The sequence below is a fragment of the Prionailurus bengalensis genome, chromosome C2, assembly GCF_016509475.1.
Source record: "Prionailurus bengalensis isolate Pbe53 chromosome C2, Fcat_Pben_1.1_paternal_pri, whole genome shotgun sequence".
Classification (NCBI taxonomy): Eukaryota; Metazoa; Chordata; class Mammalia; order Carnivora; family Felidae; genus Prionailurus; species Prionailurus bengalensis.
In genome coordinates, this window is record NC_057350.1 from 19,008,088 (window position 1) to 19,034,810 (window position 26,723).

The window sequence follows — 26,723 nt, forward strand, 5'->3', positions numbered from 1 at the left end:
CAGGCATTCCTCCCACGTGCCCCTTGCGCTTTGGTACAGCTTCGGAACCATGGGGTTGCAGACTTTCTCCAGCTCTTTCTGCTGATAAATGTTTTTGTTTCTGTTTTTTAAATACGAAGTCAAAAGTCAGCCTTCTTTATGAGGTTAGCTCACTCAAAAAGAGGAGTAGATTTTTACTGTGGGTGCCATTCTAGCTGGAGTCAAACCTGCTCAGGACTACCTTTTCCAAAAGACCTGCAAACATTTCCTAGTGATACAGGTGTGATTAAACTAGTAAGATGTGTGGAATCGGAATTGGGGAGGGTAAAGTATTAGGAAGAAGAGCCCCAGTTTCTTCAAATGCTGCTAAGCAGTGACAGTTCAGTTGACCTCCTTTTATTTAAATAACTGCAGACACTGAAACAATTCAATGTTTTTTTTATGGTGCTATTTAAAGGTAACTGAGGAAGCCGAGTTGATCAGGTTCTTTCTCTAACCTCCTCTGAAGCACCTCCACCCACCTGCGGCAGGCAAGCTGCCTGACTCCGAGGTGCAAAGGCCTGTCTAGAAGGGCCTGATCCTTTTCAGCACCTCCTTCGTCTCCCTTTCCTCACTCTGCCACTCAGGTTAGTTGTATTTTACCTTTTATAATTTCACATCTACTTTCTCATACACGTTTGAGAGAGCAGAGCATGAGCAGGGAAGGGGCAGAGAGAATCCCAAGCTGGCTCTGCACTGTCAGCACAGAGCCCGATGTGGGGTTCGATCTCACAAATTGGGCGATGATCATGACCTGAGCCTAAATCAGGAGTTGTTTGCTCAACCAACTGAGCCACCCAGATACCCCTCATATTTTTAAAAATCTTCCCTGCAACTATTTGGAGTTTGCTTCAACATCCCAATCTCTTCATTCATTATGTAAACATAAGGATTCGGGGCTGTAAGAACACTGCATTAAGTACCCTACTCCCGGGCCCTACATCATAGGGCGTTTATTGCTAACTTTTGACCAGGGAAGTACGCTCTTTTTCCCGGCTGAATGCTACAGTGGTGCTTTGAGTCAGATGTTAAAGGCTTCATCTTCCTCAGAGCCCCTTCCTCTTTCTGGTGAGGCTGCCCCAACCCTGCAAACTCCAGCCTTTATCTGTCACTTCAGTCTGCCAGTACACTCCTTATCCTGTACTTACTACCTGAGATGTTTATCACAAATGACCTCAGCCTCCTAGGTTTTCGTGTTGAAAGTAACTTTTCTTCTCCCATGCCTGGTGTCACAGGTTGAAGTGTGTTCCCCTAAGATTCATTTATGGAAGTCCTAACCCCCAGCACCTCCGGATGTGATTGTACTTGGAGATAGGACTTTTAGATGGGATTGAGTTAAAGTTAGGCCCTTTGGGTGGGCCTGAATCCACTCCTGACTACCATCCTTATCGAAAGAGGGAATTTGAGTTGAAGAAAGGTACAAAGAACTGGAAAGGGACACATGTCTTATCTAGTGTTACCTCTTTTTTTTTTAAGTTTATTTATTTTGAGAGAGAATGTGAGCAGGGGAGGGGCAGTGACTGGGAGAGGGAATCCCAAGCAGGCCCCATGCTCTCAGCATGGAGCCTGATGCAGAGCTCGAACCCATGAACCGTGAGATCATGACTTGAGCCGAAACCAAGAGTCAGATGCTTAAACAACTGAGCCACCCAGGTGCCCCTCTAGTGTTACCTTTTTTTTTTTTTTTAATTAAAAAAAATTTTTTTAACGTTTATTTAAAAAAAAAATTTTTTTTTTTTAACGTTTATTTTTGAGACAGAGAGAGACAGAGCATGAACAGGGGAGGGTCAGAGAGAGAGGGAGACACAGAATCTGAAACAGGCTCCAGGCCCCGAGCTGTCAGCACAGAGCCCGACGCGGGGCTCGAACTCACGGACCGTGAGATCATGACCTGAGCCGAAGTCGGACGCTTAACCGACTGAGCCACCCAGGCGCCCCCCCTCTAGTGTTACCTTTAATGATAACCAAAGAAGACTTCTGTTCTAGGCAATTTTTGCTTATTTAAATCCATTTAGTGTGGGATTTTTTTGTCTTTGTTACTAGCTCTCTGCTGCTGCCCTTGCTTTAGCAGAGCCTATAAATGCTGGCTCTCTCTGGTTAGGGGCTGCATGTATAAATTCTTGGGGGTCTCTTTGGGCCAGGAGGTCTTCCTGTTGTACAGATTACCTAAGTGGGAGATCTGTTTCAACTCCACCTCTTCCAAACTCCCCTCTGTTCCCCATCCCAATGGGACAGTCTTATTTCAGATGTTTGACCTCAGTAAGACACTGGCAAGAAGGCACAAGGCCAATTACTTTAGATGATGCCTCTGCTTGAGTACGGGAAACTTACCATCCTTGTCCTAAGAACCTGGGGAAACAGGTCCTTCACCATCTCCTGCTGTCTCCTTTGATACCTTTTGCCAACTCTCACCCTGCTCAAAAAAGCTATTTCCTTTTCGGCAGGCACTTACAATTTGCAATTTGCAAAATTTGGGGATAGGCAAGACAGAAAAAGGTTGTGAGCTGTGAGACTGGGGAGGGGTGAACTAGCCAGAGATTACTAAGGGTGAAGAGAGGGTGTGGCATGAGAGAAGTAAGTAAGAATCTAAAAGAAAGTATGTTGGGGGCAAGAGAAAAAACATCTTGTATGAAACATCCTGAATCAGATGGACCTGTGTTTCTTAGACCATGAGCCCTCACTTCCCTTTGTGAACTTGGCAGACTGACTCTTGAGTTTGTTTCCTGGTCTGCAAATGACCACATGATCCGCTTTATAATACCGTTGAGATGAATGAGATTGTATACACCTGCACCTCCATCCATCCCCACTTCACATGTATAAAATGTTTAATAGTTCTGACTTTTTATTTGCAAGGTATTTTCTTTTCCCCCCAGCATTTGGGAAGTTGGCAGGCACCCAGAAGAAAGATGAGATTCTAATCTTAAGCAGCTGAAGAGCTAACCTTGTAGCTATAGATGGTAAGAGGGCATAGTTTCCCCAGGTTTTATTGAACGATAGGTGGATGACTTTTCCCCTGCACCGGTTAAATGGGCCTAAAAAGTTGAACAAGTTCAGCTATTTTTATTAACATAGACTTTAATCAAACAAAACCACTCATGAGATGAAGGAAATTCTTCGCAAAGTTATACTAAAAAACAATCGTTCAGATTTAGTTAGGTTAAACCCCTAACTAAAAATAAATTAAATCTAGTTACAATAGCAACAACGATAATTAAAACCAAGCAAAACTTGCTATTAGAGATTTTAGAGCCCTCATCCTTATAGAACACAATTTCACTGCAGGAAAAGAAAATCAAAACTCTCTATGAATTATGATGAGGTTTTGCCTCAATATTATTGTTAATATTCAGGTTCCTCAAAAGCAAATGGAAACACAAGTCCAGATATAGGTGGATATACTTTTAATAAATGGAAAACGAGTGCTCAACATTATGTCCTTTGTGTGGGAGCAAGCATCCTGTACACAATGACTTACTTAGCTACGTACAATATATTAAGATAATGTATAATACATATTTGACTCAGAGAGTGTTATATGTTAACACTTTATAAGATGAGTCTTCTAGCCAAATGGCTCAGCAGCTTTCATCTGTTAGTAAGGCACTGCATGTTTTCCCCCACAATCTGTGTCATTTAAATTGAAGAAGTTGATCTTGTGTGCTGGTAGGTATGCCTGAAGAGCCATCTTTGAGACTCACATACACTCTTGGACCCTTGGCCATGCAACAAGAAAGCATTCCTTATACCAAACCAAATCAAAGCATGGGCGACATTTAGCTTAATTTATTTTTTATTTTTATTTTTTTTTTTGGCCAAAGCTTATAGATAGGTGTTTTTCTCATGCTTCAGCACCAGGCGTTGGGAAAGTATGCGTGTGGGCCCAGTCCTGTCTATGCCTGCTGTCTTTGTAAATTAAGTTTTGTTGGAACACAAACGTGCCATTTATTATTGTCTACGGCTGCTTTTGTGCTACCAAGGTGGAGTCGAGTAGTTGTAACAGGCACCATAAAACCAGTATGGCTTAAAATATCCACTATCTGGCCCTTTATAGGAAATATTGCAAGGAGTCTGGTGAGAAGCATCCAATGCCACAGAAGAGTGGGGGGCAAGGCACAGTCTGACAACAGACATCTTCCCAGTGACCCGGTGTGGTATCCAGGTACCATTTGTTGGCCCAGTGAATCCTGGGATTTGCTTTGTCTGTTGAGGGAAAAATGGATTCCTTTAAAAGTAGCTTAACCATGTTCAAAGTTGTCAAAGTTTGTAAGCTTTTCATCCAGATTTGCCCAGAACTGGAAATGCCCTACCCATATTTTATTTTCAAGATAAATTGAATAATCACAATAAGTTATAGAAGATTATACTTTTTAACACAGCCTAGTTACTCTTACATGGATCATTGGAATTTTCACTTTGTAACACTAGCTTGGACACTGTGGAGAAATCAGATGATTGGACTGATTTTTCATTTCATTTGTTAGACAACTCTTTCTCTTCTCTGTATCTCTGGCTCTTCAATAAGCAGGACTGGATTTGATTATTAATTCTGGACTTGACCCAGCCCAGAATTTCACTGCATGATTATCAGAGACAAATATGAAGTCCCCATCATGCAGAGAAGGGTGCCTGCCTGCAAGGTTATGTGTGTGGGGTCCAGTGGCGAGGTCTGATGTCAAGTTCACTGATGATCTTCAAAGCGGTCTTAGGAGAAGGAAACAGCAACAAGCAACTCAAGGGAAAGAAGGCATTTGGGTTTGGGTTCGACTCTCAAAGTTACATTTAATGAAGAAATCAATGACATCAGGTGAGTGAGCTCTGGTCATTAGGTATTTCTTCGTGTTGTTTTTGGTTCTCAGAAATAAAAATAAACACCAAGTGCAAACCCTTGGGAATAAGACCCACTCCTGCTACCTCCCTTCTGTGAATAGATTAGTGATAAATGAGCAGTGGAATAAAGATTGTATTAGGGGAGAAAAGAGGATTCTGGTAGAAATAAGATCAGAGGTTCCCTTTGCATCTGTCAAAGTGTTTTAGAGTGCATCTGTCTTAGAGTGTTTTCTGAACCCTCTAAATCAGACTCTTGTACAGAAAGTGGATGCAGTTTATATTTTCATGCTCTGTGGGTTCATTTCACAATCGAACTTCCTCCAGAAGTTAGGGCATTTAACATCTCATAAACCCCAGAATACTATAAAGTATTGTGATTCTTTTAACTTTGTCCAGAAACAAGAAGCCAGACCGTATTTTATTTAGGTGCTGACAGAACTATTTGTTTAAAATAACAATGTCAAGTAATTTAGCGATCATAAAAATTAGAATGAAATACCAATTTAATCTCCTCCTGTACCTCCTTGCAAATGTAAGACAAAGCAAAGATTTAAATCTTTTAATAGCTTGTGTAACAACTGTGGTTTTGGTGTATCTCAAAGGTGGCATTATTTTAAATTATAAAAGATTTTGTATGCTTGAAATCCTAGGAAAAGGAAAAAAAAACAAGTTTAAGTATAATGTATTCATTCATATTTAAAGAAATAAGTACATTTTATGAGTATAAAGCTACATGCACTATGAGAATCTTACAGGTACAACCCAGCATATATTTAACTAACTCTATTTTGCGGGGAATTAAATAAATACTAGGAGACAAGATCTTTGAAACTTTGCCTAAAGAGTAAGGAAGTAAATGTGGGAGTTAGAGCAGGAGAAATCTTATTTGCTAGGGGTATACTATTGGTATCGACAGGGTGGAGGTTGGGTGCTGCTAAGCATTCTATAATGCACAGTACAGCACCCCCCAGCAAAGACTTCTACAAAATTGTAAGATTTCATTATAGAAGAATTCAGAGAAGAAATTACAAATATAATGGGGCGCGTGGGTGGCTCAGTCAGCCAAGTGGCCAACTCTTGATTTTGGCTCAGGTCATGATCCCACAGTTCGTGAATTCGAGCCCTTGTGTTGGGCTCTATGGTGACAGTGCGGAGCCTGCTTGGGATTCTCTCTCTCTTGCTCTCTCAAAATAAATAAATAAAGCTTAAAAAAAAATCACAACATAAGAATTATAAGAACTTGTCAGTAATGCTAAGACCAAGAAATTCTGCTCTGGGGCAAATTGGAGGCTCGACAATTGGAGGCTCGACTTCTCAGTGGATGAGGGCAACTGAGAGGAAGACAGTGAAAAAAAAATAAAAGGTTTTTGCTCTTCTGACTCCACCACAAAGTATCTTTAAAAAAACCTTTTTTTTAATGTTTATTTTATTTTCGAGAGAGACAGAGCATGAGCGGGGGAGGGGCGGAGAGAGAGGGAGACACAGAATCCGAAGCAGGCTCCAGGCTCCCAGCTGTCAGCACAGAGCCTGACGTGGGGCTCGAATCCATGAACCGTGAGATCATGACCTGAGCCAAAATCGGACGCCCAATTGACTGAGCCACCCAGGTGCCCCACAAAGTGTCTCTTACTGTTTGGTAGGATGCGATTATTTTATTCCACATTTAAGGAGTATTTTCTAGAAATTATAGGAGTTACATATTGCTTTCTATAAATATGGAGTTATAGACTGCTTATCTACTAATGAAAATATGATTTTGGTGTAGTAAACTACAAATAAAGTGACTTCTATGATGGAGTTTGGAGTAGACGATTTTAGGAAATCAAATTTTGACAGAAAACAAGAATCCATGCAGCAGTACGTGGGTCATAAAGTTCATATCCATGAGGATCACTTATCTGTTTAAAATACGTGTCCACTGCCTACCCCAAGCTCTACAAATAGGATACCTAAGAGGATCCCTGCCAGAGTGCCAAGGAATTCAGAAAACTCATGCTCTGTTTCTCAAGAAAACGCTTAGACCTCTAAAAACATTGGAAACCTTCCTTCCTTACTTCCCACATTCCTGAAAAATAATCCAGAAGGTTGAATATCCATGCAGAGAGCTACAAAGTCTGAGCAATGATGGTATTTACTGCTTCACTCTAGTATTAATACAAAAGGGTCCAAATTATGTTGCCTAAACCATCTGAGTTAGATAATTATTGCATCTCCTCAGGGATTTCTAGAATGTGCCTTTCAGTATTAGCAGAGGATCTTCCATATCCGTAAATTTTCCAACTTCTCTGTATAACCAAAGGAGAGTCCTGGAATCACAGATCTGTTGGAAGCCATCTGCTGAGGCAAGCTGACAAGAGTCAAGGTCCCTGAATCCAGCGCTGCCACTGTAATCCTATGAGAACTTGTGTCTTAATGTTCTTATCTATGAAATGGAGCTGATAATACCAGACTTAATGATGCTAACTAAGAAGGCTGACTAATAATAGCAAACATCATGAAAGAAAATTATGGTATGGCAAAGCCCCGACCGGTCTACAAATGCTGGGCAACTTTATCATACCGTCCTAGACGGAGGATGGAAACTAACATTTACTCAGCTCCCTCTAAAGACCAGTAATAATAAAAAAATAATAATAATAAATAAATAAATAAATACCAGTAATAGACACTAGCACAAAGTATATTAAAAGTCAAAATTCATCATTTCTGTACAATCACTTCATTTCCCTGCCCCATTTCCCAAACACATCTGGTCTATAAATATGCTGTAAACATACTCACATTTTCACTCATTGTGGTGGCTTTAGATGCAGAATTACTTCTCCTGTTTATAGAATATAAAAGACAGTATTAAAAAAAAAAAAAAAAAGGCCAGCAATCCCAACCGAATATCTTCTGTTTGTAGACAAATTTCACAGAGAAAGCCGTGCAGCAAGGGATTGGCCCGGGAAACCCTAGGTATCTCATTGTAGCCCTAGGACTAAAGATTTCTGTGGATTATGTGAACAGAAACTTACTCACTTTTAACTTACCAATTTTTTAACATTTAGCATTTTGAAAGCTTGATCAATTATCATCAAAGTTCACTTTTTCCCATGGGAAGAAAGCTTTACACAGTAACTAGGGTTCTAGTCATCTGTTGTAGGCTGAACTGTATTCCTCTCAAAAATTCATGCTCAAGTCCCAGCTACCAGTACCTCAAAATGTGACTGTATTTGGAGATAGAGACTTTAAAATGGTAATTAAATTCAAATAAGGTCATTAGGGTGGGCCCTAATCCAATATGGCTGGCGGCCTTATGGGAAGAGTAAATTTAGACACAAACACAGGCAGACAGAAGACAATGTGAAGACAGAGAGAAGACTATCTATAAGCCAAGGAGAGAGGTCTGAAAGAGATCCTTCCCTTGTCGTCCTCGGAAGGAACCAACCTTGCTGTCACCTTGATCTGGATCCCTAGCCTCCAGAAGTGTAAGAAAACAAATTTCTGTTTAAGCCACTCAGTCTGTGGCACTTTGTTACGGCAGCCCTAGCAAATTAATATAACATCCAATTCATTATCCCCCAAATTTTGAGGGTGATGGATTTGACAAATGGCAAAAACGTATTTAGGAGTAAAGATATTGCCTCCCAGATTCCTACCTGCGTTAACAAAGACATCGTGATTGAAGAAAAGAATTACCTTCTCGCCATAGCAATGCCAGCCTTTCCCCTTGTATAAGATGATGCTGTCCAAAACCTCCCATTACTTTCAACCTTATTCAATAAAAGTGGAAGTCCCTACAATTGCCTAGGGTGGAATGCAGAGCGGCTATATCATCAGGCAACCTGTTTTCTGAACTTTCCCCCTTTGCTACTGCTATCCCTGATAACTTGGAGGTCATCTTGGACTTGTAGTGGGATATTATTAGACAGAGAGACCAGGGTTGAGTAGGAAGTCTGGGAACAGGAAATCAAAGGCAGCTGTCTTCAAAATGACTTAGAAGATGAGCAAGTATCTGAGGCCACGCAGCTGAGAGTAGAGGGGAATGACCATAGATCTGGGTTGGGTCTGCCACTTCCACGTACACAGAACGGACAGTCACAAATCAAGTGCACGTAAACTTGGTGATCTCTGATTCCTAGATTTCTAATCCTAGTTAACATATTTCCCCCAAACTCCAGGTTTATACATTCTGTTACTTACTAGTATCTCTTTTGGGAAGCTTAGTAGGCATCTCAAATATTAAAATTCCAAAGCATTCAGACCTTCCCATCTAAGCCCCCCAAACCTGCTCCCCCTGAAGTCTTGCACATTTCAGTAAATGGTAACTCTATTCTTCTCAGATCCTTGGAGCTATCTTTGATTTTTCTTTTTCTCCCATATCCACATCCAACAAATCAGTAAATTGTTTAAAATATATCCAGAATCCTATCATTTCTCAACATCTCCAACACCATCGCTTTGGAACCAGCCACCATTTTCTCTCGGCTAGATTACTGGGTAGTTTCCTAACTGGTCTCCCTGCTTTCTCCACTCTATGTCACCTTATAGTTTATTCCTCACAGAACAGCTAATGTGAGCTTCTAAGAATTAAGTAACAGGATACTACTCCCTCATTCAAAACCTTCCAGCGACTTCCCATCTTACTCAGAATCAAAGTCAAACTCCTCACAACTGCCCGGAAGGGGCTCCAGGTAATCTGGCCTCCATTACTTTTGTGCATCCCCTCTCTCCATTGTCCTCAATCTGTTTCAGCCACACCAATCCCCTCGATATGCCTCAGATACTCCAGGCAAGCCGGGCCTCAAGACCTTTCCATCTGTTCTTTCTCCTCTGCTTGAATGCTCTTCTCATGGGTATCAGACAGATTTCTGCTCCTTCGGGTCTTTCTCAAATATCACTTCATCAGTGAGGCCCTTCCTAACCACCCTAAAGGACAGTCTCCACTCCCACCCTGTGCATTCTCTTACCCGCTTTAGTTTTCGCCATAATACTATGACAATCTGACAAACTGCAGAGTTTACATTTGTGTGTATTGTCCATCTTTTTCAATGTAAGCTCCGTGAGGCAGAGAGTTATTTGGTCTGTTTTGTTCACTGCCGTATTGCCATTCCCTAGGACAGGGTTGGGCACAAAATAAGTATTCAATTACATGTGAAAATGCTGTTAAGTAAAAATTTATTTGAAATTTTTCAATTTAGCAAAATACAGCAAATATATTTTCCAAAGTAGTACTACGGAAATGCCTACAGGGGCAAATTAGTGACTACATTTCTTCTCTAGGTAATTGAGCAATATTGACAGATAGGCATGAGGCATGAGGTGGGATGTATTTCTTGATAAGTATGAGTCACTTCCCATAGGATACTTCACAACCAACTTTTCATGTTTGACTTGAAACAGATGATTAACAGAAAATTAGTTGAGGTGGGGGAAAGGCATGCATTTAAGAAAGTATACTTACTGGAACGAGGTCTCTTCTACAAAAGAATAAGTGTATATCATTAATGCAAGAGTTAATATGGTATGATGCAGATTAATATATTAATATATTAACATAATATATGTTAATATATTAATATAAAAGTGAGTTTAGGCTTAATTTCTTTTTCTCAATCTTGATTCTCTCTTGTTATATCTGTACTTTCTAATCAAGGTTGGCAAACATTTTCTGTAAAGGGCCACGAGGCAAATATTTAAGCTTTGCAGGCCAGTAGATAAAACTGAGGATATTATGTAGGTACTTATATAATAAGAGAGAGCAAGTTTCCAAAAATTTTTATTAATACAATTCAACATATAAAAATAATCAAAGTCTTAAGTATAGGTCTATTAATTGGAAGACTAGAATTCTTCTTTGGGGAGGGAATAACATTTCTCTTAATTAGGATTCAAAGTTAGTGTTCCTTGTTACCAAACAGATTGCAAATGTTCATTTGTAAAAACCATTTTTAGCTTGTGGGCCACAGAAAAACAGGTGGCAGGCCGGATATGGTCCACAGGTCATAGTTTGCCAATTCTTATCGGAAATGCAAGCAAGTTTAAGAAAATGATCCTCTCGGATAGGTTGTGGAGTAATATTCTTCACTAATGAATTCGTAATACCCAAGGAGAATCTTTAATTATTTTAAGAAAAATGTATTCACCAAGTCTCCAATAAAAACATTCAGACAGATACTTTTTACAAGGGGAGATAAAGATGGCAAGAATTCTGGAGTAATCTTATCTGTCTGTACTTTCACTGGTGGCCAGCAGGGGGACTCAGCTGGATTCCAGGCAGAAAGTTACATCCATACTAGTCTAAGATTGGAGCACTAAGGAAAAGAACTATTAATTCACAGAGCAGTTATTCTTAATTATAGGGAACATTCTTGAAACAATGCTCATGGAAACATTTTATGACATAGTATCTATTTATAGGTTAAGTTTTGTGTTGCATAAAATGTTTTTTAAACCTAAATTCTAAAATTAATGTTCACTGTGAAACAACGGGTCTAAAACTTGCTTATGCTATAAATGTACTATTCTGTTAAAAAAAAAACTCTGCTTTCTACACTATTGCCAATGGACGCGATGAAGTTCTACAGCTTTTGAGCTCTCAGATAATTTTAAAGACCGGGAGTAGAGAAATATGTTAAGAGAATAAAACATTATTTTTTTAATAATTCATATTATAATCATTCATATCAAACATATTTTATCATCAAATGGGGGTTTGGAGTTATAAGAAGTCTAAACTTGAAGAAGTAAAAACTATGTGAGGCACTTAGGTGGCTCAGTAAGTGGTTAAACGCCCAACTCTTGATTTTCACTCTGGTCATGACTTCATGGTTCCTGAGATCAATCCTGGCATCAGGCTCTGCACTGACACTGGGGAGCCTGCTAGAGAGTCTCTCTCCTTGCCCCTCCCCCACTTGTTTTTATTGACTAATTCTCTTGTATATACAGTGGTGCTAAATTTGATATTCCACATTCCACTGTTCGACGCTGATAGAATATTTCACTGAAACTTCTTATGATAAAAGTGGAAATCAATTTACATCTTGAGATATGTAATTCCTAACGTAAGGAGATCTTAAATACATGTAAATATACTGGAAATATCCATGGATGTTGACTGTCCCAGTAAGTGCTGCGGCATTACGCCACTCCAGGGCACCTCTCATATTCTGTGGTGTTTCCTGAATGTTCCGATCAGGCAGCTCTGCCTTTTGTCCCTATGTTTGCCAAAGTGCTTCATAACTCACCTACATGTCATGTTGAACACTTTCTTCTTCAGAAAAACCAATGAAAAATAGTATCTAGGGTTTGTTAGAACTAATTGGGAGAAACAATGTCTCATAAGAAAACTATATCCACTGGAAGTTGTCTAGCAAAGAAGGGTGAAATCCACTTACTTGAAAAGTAGCCTTTCCTCTGAGCATAGCACACACCAAGGCCACAAACAGAAATCACAAAGGCCACACCTACTACAGCTGCTATGATGCCACGTATGTTGAGATCGTCTGGAATGCAAAATAAACCATGCATGAATTTGGGTTAAACAGACAGACAGATGTAGTTATTGAATTGAAAAAAAAATCACAAAAGCTCCCCTTGGCTTCTATACCATAAACATGGATAGTTTCATGCTGTTAAAGCCTGTTCAATTGACTCACTTCCAGGACAAGGTTCAAAATTGCTTGAAAATATTAACAGAATTAAGTTTTGAGGGGCACCTGGGTGACTCAGTCGGTTAAGCAGCTAACTCTTGGTTTCAGCTTAGGTCATGATCTCACTGTTCGTGGGATTGAGCCCCACCTCAGGGTCTGTGAAGGGCCTGCTTGGGATTCTCTCTCTCCCTCTCTCCCTGCCCCTCCCTCCCTTGCGCACACAATCTCTCTCTCAAAATAAATACACTTAAAAAAAAAAAGAATTGGGGTGCCTGGGTGACTCAGTCGGTTGGGCATCCGACTTCAGCTCAGGTCATGATCTCACAGTTTGTGAGTTCGAGCCCTGCATTGGGCTCTGTGCTGGCAGCTTGGAGCCTGGAGCCTGCTTCAGATTCTGTCTGTCTGTCTCTCTCTCTCTCTCTCTGCCCCTCCTCCGCTCACACCCTGTCTCTCTCTCTCCCTCTCTCTCAAAAATAAACATTAAACAAATTTTTTAAATAAAAAAATTAAGTTTTGCAAGAATCTTACATTTAAAGAAATTCTAGATTCAGAAATAATACGTATGGTATATTCTCTTGCAGTCATTTGTAGAGGTAAAACTTCAAAAGATTAAATATCACACTGGAAGTGACCTTCAAAGTTCAGTGAATTCAAGTATTACACCACCACATAGCCCCCAAATTCTACTTAAAATTCTTCTACATCATCATCTGTGTCAATTTCACCCATGCTGGAAAACTCAATCAACTCCAAAGAAAGCTGTGCCACTGTTGTTCTATAAAACTAAGAATCAGTTGGGGCGCCTGGGTGGCTCAGTCGGTTAAGCATCCGACTTCGGCTCAGGTCACAATCTCGTGGTCCGTGAGTTCAAGCCCCGCGTCGGGCTCTGTGTGGACAGCTCAGAGCCTGGAGCCTGTTTCCGATTCTGTGTCTCCCTCTCTCTCTGCCCCTCCCCCGTTCATGCTCTGTCTCTCTCTGTCCCAAAAATAAATAAACGTTGAAAAAAAAAAAATTTAAAAAAATAAAAAAAAACTAAGAATCAGTAACATCTTTCTTGAATTTAATCAGGCTTGTGTGTGTGTCCATATACACATATACACATATACACACCCACCTACATATATGCCATTAAGCTGTCATCCCATTAGGTTTAAAATGAACTAAACTCCCCAAGACTTTTTCCTGTTGTTACTAGTCATCTTCCCTCTAACCTAATACAACTGGATTTTTTGGAACTCACTTTGAAATCACTACCATTGTTACCAACCTGCGAGGCTTTTTCAGATTCTGTTGTCCAAGAACTAGATTATTAACCTTTCGAGATTAATATTTATGTAATTGGGAACTGCCTCAAAAATACCCTCATTCAAGTAATTAATAAAATGATGATTATGATTTTGTTAGGGAAATAACTATGGAAGAGGCTATTATACAACCCCCTTCATATAATAGGATCTATTACACCCTCTGGGTATGGGATCCAACTATGTGTGAATCCGTCTAAATATTTAATTTGGATCACATTTCTCCAGCTCGTCCATAAGGATTTCATGAGCCTCACTCCTCTGTCATTTGGGTACCGCCTGTGTATTGATTAATATGTAGATTACCTATACATTTTAAAGGAACAATTCCTCAAAGGCTTCTTGTTTTTAAAAGCAAGTATTAATTAGCATGTGATTAAATAACTTGGAGAAAATTTTAGGTAGCATTTTCTCAACAGTAATTTCAGATATTTAAAAGCACCACACATTTTGGGAAAGATTTTTTTAAAAGAAACATTATTTAAGTGAGTATGCTTATAATAAAACTCTCTGGTCTCAAATTTTTTTTTAAATTTTTATTTATTTTTGAGAGAGAGAGAGAGAGAGAGAGAGAGAGAGAGAGAGAAAACGTAAGCAGGGGAGGGACAAAGAGAGAGGGAGACACAGAATCTGAAGCAGGCTCCAGGCTCTGAGCTGTCCGCACAGAGCCTGACGCGGGGCTCGAACTCACTAACTGTGAGATTGTGACCTGAGCCGAAGTCGGACACTTAACCAACTGAGCCACCCAGGCACCCCACAAAATTTTTTTCTAATGCCAAGTGTTATTAATTTTCTCATATATCTCTGAAATGTTAACTGATTTTTTAAGAAAGAAAACTGGATACACCTTTTGAAAGGCTGAGTAATTTGACCAGAGTAGAAAGCATTAATTATGGCTTGGTATAAACTCAATTCATTTTTAGGGTCAGCTGGCTGGCTCAATTGGTAGAGCATGTGACTCTTGATCTCAGAGTTGTAAGTTCGAGCCCCATGTTGGGTGTAGAGATTACTTAAAAGTAAAATCGTAAACCAACAAACAAAACAACAACTCAGGAGCACCTTGGTGGCTCAGTTGGTTAAGCATCTGACTTTGGCTTAGGTCATGATCTCACGGTTCATGAGTTCGAGCCCCACTTTGGGCTCTGTGCTGGCAGCTCAGAGCCTGGAGTCTGCTTTGTATTCTGTGTTTCCCTCCCTTTCTCTGCCCTCCCCCTCTAAAAAATTAAAAAAAATAAACTCAGTTCAATTTTGCTTAAGTCTTCAGAGGTCAATGAGATCCAGCTATTTATTTACTTAAAACAATAGAGGAAGGGGGTGCCTGGGTGGCTCAGTCGGTTAAGCAGCTGACTTCCGCTCAGGTCATGATCTCACGGTCCATGAGTTCGAGCCCCGTGTCGGGCTCTGTGCTGACCGCTCAGAGCCTGGAGCCTGTTTCAGATTCTGTGTCTCCCTCTCTCTCTGACCCTCCCCGTTCATGCTCTCTCTCTGTCTCAAAAATAAATAAACGTTAAAAAAAAATAAACAAAAAAAACAAAAACAAACAAACAGAAAAAAACAATAGAGGAGGGGTGCCTGGGTGGCTCAGTCAGTTAAGCATCCGACTCTTGATATTGGCTCAGGTCATGATCTCATGGTTCGTGGGTTCGAGCCCAAAGTCGGGCTTTGTGCTAACAGCAAGGAGCCTGGTTGGGATTTTCTCTCTCCTCTCTCGCTGCCCCTTCCTTTCAAAAATAAATAAACTTTAAAAACAAAATAACCTTTATAAAAATAGCAGAGAGGGAATATCCACAGTATTCATAGTCTTTTTTTCTTTAAGTTTATTTATTTATTTATTTATTTAGAGAGAAATAAATTTATTTAGTGAGACAGAGGGAGAGAGAGAGAATCCCAAGCAGAGCTTGACGTGGGCCTCAAACTCACAAACTGTGAGATCATGACCTGAGCTGAAGTCAGACGCTTAACCGACTGCATCACTCAGGCACCCTACAATATTCATAATCTAAGGCAAAATGAAATTAATAGGGGGAAAAATCCACAATAATCAAAATCTAAGGCAAATTGGTAACTAAATGAAACTCCTTAGAACCAAACTGTATCTACTATTTTCTTTGCAGTAGTCAAAGAATGTGGTATCTGTGGAGTTTTCAACCTTAAGGTTATTATCTGACAAAAATCTGTCTTACAGTTTGACAGTGAATTTGACATCTAACAACGAAAAAAAAAATGTCTTCTCCTGTAAGACACAGTATAAATTTTATTTTATTTTTTTTTAGTGAAATGGAAGGAGTCTTGTAAGTTAGAGGTAAGATGTTCTCATGCCATTTGCCATTTACTGCGAGACTGAGAGCAAGTTCTAAAGCCGCCTTATGCCTTACTAATGAGAAAATGTAACACACACAAACCTATTGTGTTCTTTCTTTGAGGAAAAAAAAAAGCCCAGTATGAAAGGAAGGTATCATTATTCTCACTGAAAGGAAAGGAGCCAAGCTGTTAAAATACTAAGTGGGACTGGGGTCTTGTGGAGTTTTACAGGGGCAGCTTGGGAATGATCACCAGACCCATGATTTACCTTCTTTCTGAACTTCAAAAAGAGCTTCTTTAAAGCAGTTAACAGATTCTGTTTGGGGTTACAAGTTACTACTGATGGTTTACCAAAAAAACCTTTGATATGTGATTTCATGAATTCTTACGGATTTCAAAAGATATACATTCCAAACCAAGGGCATGAAACACCTAGGATCAATGGATGAGCATTACACAAACTAATTGTAACTTGTAAGCTAACTTATACCAGAAAGAGGAGATAATGGGAAAATCCTAGTCAAATTATAGTGGTGATACTAGCTAGCAAAACACCAACTACTGAATTTCATCTAGTATGTATTTATTTACTCCAGGCCAGGGAAAAACATTCACTAGTCCATTAAAACCATGCCTTCACAGATATGATTTCTCAAGGTGAGACTACGTCAGGCACTGAAATTAAATGGGACCATGTAAAGAAAAAAAACTAAAACAGTAATACTGCAGGGGGAATAAGGCTACCGTAAAAAACATGAGGATAGTAGGTGAATGAATGAAGTTAGGGAAACACTGTACTAATGCATTAATTTTAAACATGTTCTGATAAATTTTTCTAATGATAACTCCAAAGCAGCACTAAGAGGGATACTTTCTTTTTTTTTCTTTTTTTTTAATGTTTATTTTTATTTTTAAGAGAGAGAGAGAGAGAGACAGAGCACGAGCAGGGCCAGGGCAGAGAGAGAGAGACAGACAGAATCCAAAGCAGGCTCCAGGCTCTGAGCTGTCGGCACAGAGCCCTATGCAGGGCTTGAACTCCCAAACCGCGAGACTATGACCTGGGCTGAAGTGGGACGCTTAACCGACTAAGCCACCCAGGCGCCCCAAGAGGGATGCTTTCTGATATTTTAAGCAAACACTTATGTTTGTCAGTTACCATCAATACTTGGAGTGAATTTGGTGGATAATATGCATCTCTGAATTTCCAAAAGACACTTGTGGAAATTAGAATACCCTATTGAGTTTCTTATACGTTAGGGTATCCTGACCTCTAACAAGATCATATTTTCTTTAAAAGACAATGCCAAGAATTTAACTGCACATAAACAACACAAATTAGTGTGCATGTATCTGCATATCTCCGAGCACACTGAAAAAACAAATTTCTGACCTCACAAAGATGAAGACAAGCTCCTGAACCCAGGGGAGCCATGGGTATTCAGCTTCAGGGTGCAGCCCTCCTGAGTGACCTTTCACCCCGCAGGTGTGACCTCCAGCTACACCCCTCCATTACACAACCATTTGCAAATCACAGGACTTTCACAAAGGGAGAACTGAACCAAATTATTAAAAATAAAATGAAAGTAAGTATCTGCTCTGGAACTCATATAATCTGAAAAGAATCCTGAGTACTAATTTTTTGAATTCTAAGAAGCTTACGTTGTGAAATATGGCAGGTATGTTTTATAGCAAATAGGGATTCATAACCACATTTAACATGTCTCATTTTTTTTTTTATTTAAGTCAAAGTTAGTTAAGATACAGTATAATAATGGTTTCGGGAGTAGAATGTAGTGATTCATCACGTACATATAACACCCGTGTACATCCCGAAAGTGCCCTCCTTAATGCCCATCGCCCATACAGCCCATCCCCCCCCCACACTCCAGCAACTCTCAGTTTGTGCTTTGTAAGATCTCTTATGGTTTGCCTTGAGAGCCTACTCTGATAAGTAAAGCACTGTATTTTAGGAGATTGAAAAAAATTACCAATAATAATCTGATAACAACAACTAAAATAGCCAACAATCTGCCAGTGCTATTTCAATAACCCTTTGAGTTTTTTTTGTTTAAAAAAAATTTTTTTTAACGTTTATTTTATTTATTTTTGAGCATGAACGGGGGAGGGGCAGAGAGAGAGGGAGACACGGTATCCGAAGCAGGCTCCAGGCTGTGAGCCATCAGCCCAGAGCCCGACGCGGGGCTCAAACTCACGGACCGTGAGATCGTGACCTGAGCGGAAGTTGGACGCTTAACCGACTGAGCCACCCAGGTGCCCCTGTTTTTTTTTTGTTTGTTTTTTTTTTTTTTTGGGACAGAGAGAGACAGAGCATGAACGGGGGAGGGGCAGAGAGAGAGGGAGACACAGAATCGGAAACAGGCTCCAGGCTCCGAGCCATCAGCCCAGAGCCTGACGCGGGGCTCGAACTCACGGACCGCGAGATTGTGACCTGGCTGAAGTCGGACGCTTAACCGACTGCGTCACCCAGGCGCCCCTGTTTTGTTTTTTTAAAGTAGGCTCTACTCCCAACATGGGACTTGAACTCACGACCCCAAGATCAAGAGTCTCATGCTGTACTGACTGAGCCAGCCAGGCACCCCCTCAAATACTGATTATTTGAATCTTCATAATAACCCTATGAAGACAGCGTATTACTACTTCCATCTTGCGGAGGCTGAGGCTAAATAATTTGCCCAAGAATATGTAGCTAGGAAGTGATGGAGCTAGAAATCCAACACCATACCGAATCCTTGACCCTGCGCAATTTATAACAGTCACGGTGTTTGTTTGAAAAAGGCCGCCTGGACAAGCATATTTTTAAAACAATTATCTGAAAAATTAAGAAACTTCAACAGTATAATGCTAAACATTCTTGGCTTGTTTGGGAGACGAACTAAGAACAGAATGTGTGCTTTTTGCAACACATCATGTCCAAGTGAATTTTAAACACTCCGTCTGGCTTATCTTTCCAATCACTCGGCCCGAGCCTACCCCTTGCTCCTTCTCCCCAAGCACTCGTGCGTTCTGGCTGCAAACCACTGCTCCTCCCAGTATCTCATGCTTACCTACTTGCATTCGCTTCGCGTGACACCTGCGACGTCCCACGGAATTATGGGCTTCACAGAAATATTCTCCACTGTCTACTTTTGAAACAGTGTTAAATTGCTATTTGCGGAAGAAAAACAAACATATACGTTAAGCAATAAATCTCTAAGTAGACTCCTAAAGCAACCGCGTCCCTTGAATTTTAGCCATCAGTAGGCCTTTCCTTTTTCACCACCTAGGCCTTTATACCTTTACGGCGAATTCAAAAATCTGCCATGACTTCCAGGCGTAATTAGCTAGGCTTCCTGTTTATTTTGACAGAGAAGGACTTAAATATATACGGGGAAGTGTCTTTGTTTTGTGATACTGAGGAGGCGGTATGGTTAAGAAGGCAGTGGGCATTTTTCAAAGTTGACAGCATGTGGCGGTATGACGTTTTGTCAGTATTTCTAAGTCCTGGGACGTACCCCTCGGAAAGGCAGGCCTCCTTGGTCTGAAGGGGCTAATGCAGTTTTATCAGCCACGAGTGAGCTCGCTGCAGCAGCAAACAATCAACACTTCCTCTAAAGGGCCAGAACTCCTACCAGGAAGTAGCTTAGGGCCTAGGAAAATCGTAATCGGTGTAGCTTACAGGGTTACAGATCCTCTCCGTTGTAGAATTCTTGAAAATTCTGAAAGAATAAAGGGCTGACCTTTGCTCCTTCTACTCTCTGCCACAATAACTGAAAGGTAAGACTTTGGTATTATAGGCTTCGTAGTTTTTATTAGTGGATTTATTCCCTTTGTGAATTTCTGAAAGAAAGGAAGGAAGGAAGGAAGTTAGGAAGGAAGGAAGGAAGGAAGGAAGGCAGGCAGGCAAGGAGGGAGGTTGGGAAGGAAGGGAGGGAGGGAGGGAATGCAGTGGGTCCTGAACACCTTAAAGGATCCTGCCAGTGCAGAGGGTGAGAGGGGTACTCAGAATCATTCTTTTGGTGCCCTCCTGTCACACCCTCAATACTGCAGTGGTCACTGTGGACTGCATCCATGACAGCCAAGAATCTCTAAGGAGCACCTCCTCATTGTCTTAGATCCTCATGCAATACATGTTGCTAAAAACCAGGCTTTTGATCCATGAACTCCCTTTTCTCTCTCCCTTGCCATCACCCACCGCCTACACATCGCCCTTTTTTTCTGTATACTTCAACATGATAGGACAGAAAGCTTCTCCTCGTGTATTTCACTTTATGAAATCATCTCTCACTGTCCCCAAAGCCAGACTATAAAAATATTCACCAGGAATGTAAGGCCAAGGGTAAGTATTAACAACAAGTTAGACTAAAACCATAAATGATTTACTGGTGCATAAGTAATAATTGAAAGGAAGTCATTATCATCCATCCACTGGAGTCTTTGTTGCTTATTTCTCAGGAAATAACCCATCCTTGTCCTGCCCTGGTGCCTCCCTTTGACATCATAAGATATTTCAAGGGTTGAGGCTAAGTGGGGAAGGTGAATCTATATCATTTCAAACTCACCTTGAGGCTTTTATCACCTGCTCTGAGAAAAAATAAATTTGAAAAGTAAATATAGCGAAGTGTGACGGCAGGTCTTCTGCCCAAGTTCTCAGTGTAAAATTCATCGGACCTGCTGACTGAGCCCGCTGACGCTGCAAGGGCTGGAGTGTGGCCCTCCTCAAGGAGCCACAGCCAACAATATGCTTTATTATTTCCCAGAGGATCTGGTATTTAAATGTTACGGTGCGCGTGTAGATTGAAGGAACGAACCTTTTGACAGTTGTTAAAATTATTATTATTAGTTGTTTGTATGGCCTTCCCATCTCCTTTTCCATCACTTCCGTGGGCACGTGCCATCTTTCCGGCACCCCCCTCCCTCTCTCCACTTAAGCAATGGTTATCAGCCCTCTATTCTCCATCATTTTAGTTCTAATAATTTTTCTTCTCCAAATACAAGACTGCTATTAGGCCAATGCTTATCACGACCTTACCAGAGTCCCAGATTTTGTATTCATTGTATATGAGCTGTTGCTGCTTTGGGGGCCACGTCTTGGATTCTCTAACAAATTGACGCCATCTTTAAACCACGTGTACTCAGGAGCTGGATTCCCTTCTTTGTCGTGACATCGCAGCTCTACCACAGTTCCACTCAGAGCAGAGCTGGGGACGTTACACAATGGAACTGCTGGAGCCACTGAAGGATGGAAGTCAAACGGCACTGGTTATTTATAAGCTAAACAAGAATTTTAACAGCCAGGTAAAGATGGGTTTATTGGACCCCTGGGATAGAGACTGGCTACTTGTTCAAGAGATCCCTTTCCTTTCTTCATGGGGACACAGCTAGACCACGTGTGCCAGGCCCCTTGCAGCCAGATGGAGTCACATGCATGAGTTCTGGCCAATGGCACGTGGGAAAGGTGATACATGCCATTTCTAGACCTGATTCTAGACCATAAACACTAATCTAGGTACTACTTCGAAGAGATTTTGGAGCTGTAACTAAGGTCCCAAATCTACTGTCTTTTAAAATAGGGAGATAACATAGATGGGTCTGACCTAATTGCATGACCCCTTGAAAAGTCATTTTCTCTGGTCGGTCACAGAAGGGAATGTCAGAGATTCAAAGCACAGGAAGGATTCAACATGCTTTTGTCGGACTCTAGGTGGAGAGGGCCACGTGGCAAGAGATGTGGCGCCTCCAGGAGCTGAGTGTGGCCCTCAGCTCACAGCCAGCATGGACTGGAGACTTCAGTAGTGCAGCCACAGGAACTGAAACCTGCCAACAGTAGTGAACTTGGCAGTGGACATCTCTGCAGAGCCGCCAGGCAAGAACTCAGCCCAGCTGACTCCCTGATTTCATCCTTATGATACCCTAGGCAGAGAGCACAGCCTTACCTCCTGGACTTCTCTGAGCTACAGAACTGTGAGCTTGTAAGTGGCTGGTGTTTTAAGCTGCTAGGCTTGTGATCATTTGTTCTGTAGCAATGGAAGACTGATGTACCAGCTGAATCTCCTGCAAGGTTTTCTGAATTAAATTTCTACTATACTGGTGCATCGCTAGCATTTTAGGAAGACCCTGGGTTGTATAGAAAAAGGAAGAGGAGTTATTTGACTCTCTATGATCAACAGTTTATATTAATATCTATGGAGAAGAAAAGACCATGTTCCTCCACTAACTGTCAGCATGAGCTATTAGGATCTATCGATGAGTCTCAGAGCAACTAAATATATTGGCTTTGGAGTTAACTCCACCAGGGTCCGAATCCTGGTCCAGACACTTATTGGCTGTGTAGACTTGGGAAATCATTTAGCTTCTATTTTCTCATCTATAAAAATGAAGTTGTCAGTGAAGATTAAGTAAAATTACATATGTGAAAAAGCCTAACACATGCTAGTTGCACGGTAAATGCTAATTTCCCCTCTTTACCAAATAACCTCTAACACTTTCTCTGGCCTACTTTTTCGTTTTATTGCTTTCCCATCATCTCATGTGATAGGATTTTATGTGGTAAGAGATATACCACATATACTGAAAGGTACTGAAAAATAAACTCTTCGGGGAACTGCTCCTATGTACAGGATAGGGCCATTAAGATACCTTAATCTTAAATGATAAGAGATTTTGTCAGAAAAAATTAGTGAGAGTAAAATTTCAGCAGCAAATGAGGTGAAGAGGAGATATAGCCAAGATTTTGCAGGAAAGGTGCTGATTTCTAGAACTTTCCTAACTGGGGCCCCAGGTTGCCTCACTGCCCCAGGGCTGGGGGATGAGGGAGGGAGGGTGGACAACAGTAATCCCACAGACACAAGCGCATCATACCTAGTACTTCCAGAGTAACCGTATCTTCTTCCAGGTTTTGGCCTTTCGTAGATGGGGCACTAATTTCGCAACGATATTTCCCAGCATCATTTCTTGTAACATTTTTGATCCGTATACTGAAATCTATCATCTCGGCTCGATATTTAAAATCACCTTTTAGAAAAAGAAGACAATGACGTTAATAAGAATGCAACTAACTTTCCCTATACTACCTTCCTCAAGTCACCTCGCTTTTATTCTATTTGTGCCTCTAAGCACTCAATTATTTTGAGGCAACTTATTTAATTTAATTTAATTTTATTTTATTTTTTGAGGCAAATTATTTTAGCATGTCATCTATTATTATCAATGCTTTAAAAGCTCATTACATATTCGACAGGAAAAACAGGAAGTGGAAAGAAGTGTATAATAAATTAAAAATTAAAAATAAAGCCCCACTAGGGGCGCCTGGGTGGCTCAGTCAGTTAAGCATCTGACTTCAGCTCAGATCATGATCTCATGGTTTGTGGGTTTGAGCCTCACGTCAGGCTCTGTGCTGACAGCTCAGAGCCTGGAGCATGCTTCGGATTCTGTGTCTCCCTCTCTCTTTCTCTGCCCCTCTACCACTCACACTCTGTCTCTCTGTCTCTCAAAAATAAATAAACACTAAAAAACAAAACAAAAAAAAAAGCGCCAGTTAAAGGTAGTTGTATTTACCCTCTACCCGCTCCCCTCCCCATAAGCCTAAGTCTTAACTCCTTAGGCTTGTTGGTGATGGCCTAGCTTTCTAGATGGTGATATGGACATAGGGTAACATTACAACTGAGCAATGACCCTCCACCTCACTTCCACACCATCCCTTCCTCCTTTCTCTCAAGAGTCTAATCTACTGAGCCAGCAAGAACAATTGCATTTTACATCCTTTACAAATGAGCTGAGACATGAAGGGTCCAGGGTCTCCACGGACTTCGCTTTCTTCTGTTCTCTGTCCTGTTTTGGGGGTGTTGTGTTCTAGGTCTCAGTCATTGTTGGTTTCATCTCATACTTACAAAACATATTCTCTTTCACCATACACAAAAATAAACTCAAAATGGATTAAACCTAAATGTGAGACCTGAAACCATAAGAATCCTCGAAGAGAGCATAGGCAGTAATCTTTCTGACAGCAGTCATAACAACATTTTTCTAGACAGATCTCCTGAGGCAAGAGAAATAACAGCAAAAATAAACTATTGGGACTACATCAAAATAAAAAGTTTCTTCAATGAAGGAAACAATTAACAAAATTAAAAGGCAGCCTATGGAATGGAAGAAGATATTTGCAAATTATATATTTGCTAAAGGGTTAGGATCCAAAATATATAAAGCACTGATATGACTCAATACCCCAAAACAAATAATCCAATTAAAAAATGGGCAGAAGACATGAACAGACATTTCTCCCAAGAAGACATACAGATGGCCAAAAGACACATGGAAAGATGCTCAACATCACGCCTCATCAAGGCAAATCAAAACTACAATGAGATATCACTTCATACCGGTCAAATGGCTAACATCGAAAACACAACAAACAACAAGTGTTGGTGAAGTTATAGAGAAAAAGGAACCCTTGTACACTGCTTGTGGGGATGCAAACTGGTGCAGCTATTGTGGAAAACTGTATGGAAGTTCCTCAAAAATTAAAAATAGAACTACCGTATGGACCAGGAATCGTACCCCTGGGTATTTACACAAAAGATACAAAAATTCTAATTCAAAGCGGTAACACACACCCCTATGTTTATTGCAGCGCAATTTACAATAGTCAAATTATGGAAGCAGCCTAAGTGTCCATCAATAGATGTATGGATAAAGAAGATGAGGTATATATACAAAATGGAATATTACTCCGCCATAAAAAGAATGAAATCTTGCCATTTGCAATAACATGGATAGAGCTGGAGGCTATTACCCTAAAAGAAATAAATCAGTCAGAGGAAGACAAACGCCGTATGATTTTCACTCATATGTGGAACTTAAGAAACAAATGAGCAAAGGAAAAAAAAAAACAGAGAGAGAGAGACAAACCAAGAAAAAGACTCTTAATTATAGAGAACAAACTTATAGTTACCAGACGGGAGATGGGTAGGGGAATGGGGGAAATATATAGGGATTAAAGTGTATCGTTATCATGATGAAAAATAAAATAAAATAAAATAAAATAAAATAAAACAAAATAAAATAAAATAAAATGATTAAAAACCCCACATTGTCCATAATTAGCCCTGTCCTGTTTTTATTTGTAAATTAAAGAATCTGGGCTGCACTTGGTATTCTCTTGCTCTCACCTTCTCAAGTCTACAGCATCTTACCTTGAAGAGACTGTTGGTAGTAGACAAAGGAGACACTCCGGCCCAGTTTCTTCCACTCTAACCTGGAGGACATGGTCTTCTTTGCATATTTGCAGGCTAATATAACCTCTAGGAACAACAACAAAAATACTTGTTTTCTAATTGTTCCTATGAATTTATATTTTACTTAAGTAAATTGTTAAACAGCCTTCAGCTATTCCCATTCATTCATTCATTCATTCACTCATAAATCACTTCAACAGACTCCATGATGAACCTGAGAGCATTACAGCTCTTCTCCATAATAATTGCACGACACTATGTTACTCACCCTACTTCCTGAGCCTCGGTTACCATCTGTAAAATGAGACAGTATTTCCTAGAGTCAAAGTGAGTCCTCAAATACAATAATATATGCAAAACACACATGCCTGGACATAGTAAGTAATGTGAAAATGGCAGTCATGGTCAATGATTTATCTCACTATTCCCAGTCTCAGTCATCAAGGTTACAGTTTGGTAGAAGAGGCAGACAAGATCATGTAATTTTGATCCATTGTGATAAGTGCCATGAGTGCCACGGAGGTTAACAGAGAGGGTGCTTCACACCTAGTGCCTAAGAAAGGCTCCCAGTCCAGCCTGTGGAATCCACAAACATTCCATCAACAAGCTACAATCTCATTCAGGTTCCTTTTTTGATAACCCTCTCTATGGATGTATTAATACAAACCCAGTATGGACTTCTACTAAATCATGGATTCCTATTCTTTATCCAGATAAATTATGAAAAGATTCAGTCTTGGCATCAAGTTTAACTGCCTCCCTGTAGTTCATTTCAGTTACTTTATTACAGGAAATTTACTGCAGTCACATCTTTAAAGAATTCCTGGAACCTTGAAGGAACCCCCACTTAACTGTCCAAACAAGATCACCAAGGTGGGGAGAAATCCTGTGTCTGCTTTGAGTTACCAAAGGAAACTCTGCTTGTAAATATTTTTAAGGCACATTTCAATCAGGCAATCTAGAGTGTCACCTTCATATTTCTGAGATTTTTTCCCCCACGACGCATCTAGTTTGACCCCAAAACACCAATCTTTGACTAGAAGAGACATTATGTTAAAATCCTTTCCATATCTCTGATTTTGATGTAGGAGATTGAAGGCCATTTTAAAAAAGAACTCAGGATATTACATGATATGGTAGATTAGAAAGCAATTCTTGTACTATCCCAGGTTTATTAATAGACACACAAATATGGACAAAAAGCCTGTAGGAATATGTATGAAAATATTAACCCAGCGGTGATTTTTGTGAGATAGGATGATGACTTTTCTTTTTGTTATATGTAGCTTCTAATTTTTCTTTTAGTTTTACACGTGTTGTTAGGATAAAAGGTAATGGAAAAAAGAAAACAGAACAGAGAAAAGAAAGGCAAGGGGGGGGGGGGGGAAGCCCACAAAATTTGC

The 26,723-nt window shown here is 40.3% G+C and overlaps 1 protein-coding gene across 4 annotated transcripts in view; it reads right to left on the reverse strand.

Moving 5' to 3' along the window:
• Window positions 1-3,407: 3,407 nt before the first annotated feature.
• JAM2 (junctional adhesion molecule 2) overlaps window positions 3,408-26,723 on the reverse strand; it is a 63,019-nt gene continuing 39,703 nt past the window's right edge. Inside the window, exons 3-11 of one of the 4 annotated variants that reach the window (XR_006299318.1) lie at window positions 25,279-25,386; window positions 22,946-23,098; window positions 21,117-21,319; window positions 19,153-19,252; window positions 12,228-12,335; window positions 10,295-10,310; window positions 9,801-9,944; window positions 7,630-7,672; window positions 3,408-5,494 (exon numbers count right to left, since the gene is read on the reverse strand). Coding sequence is in view for 3 of the 4 variants with exons in the window: in XM_043593814.1 (XP_043449749.1) it covers window positions 7,638-7,672; window positions 9,801-9,944; window positions 12,228-12,335; window positions 19,153-19,252; window positions 21,117-21,319; window positions 22,946-23,098; window positions 25,279-25,386 (851 nt within the window). In the remaining variant the exon portion in view is untranslated. Of the gene's footprint in view, window positions 5,495-7,629; window positions 7,673-9,799; window positions 9,945-10,294; window positions 10,311-12,227; window positions 12,336-19,152; window positions 19,253-21,116; window positions 21,320-22,945; window positions 23,099-25,278; window positions 25,387-26,723 lie in introns of those variants that run through there. The other 3 variants (XM_043593814.1, XM_043593816.1, XM_043593815.1) reach the window with 3 other exon arrangements.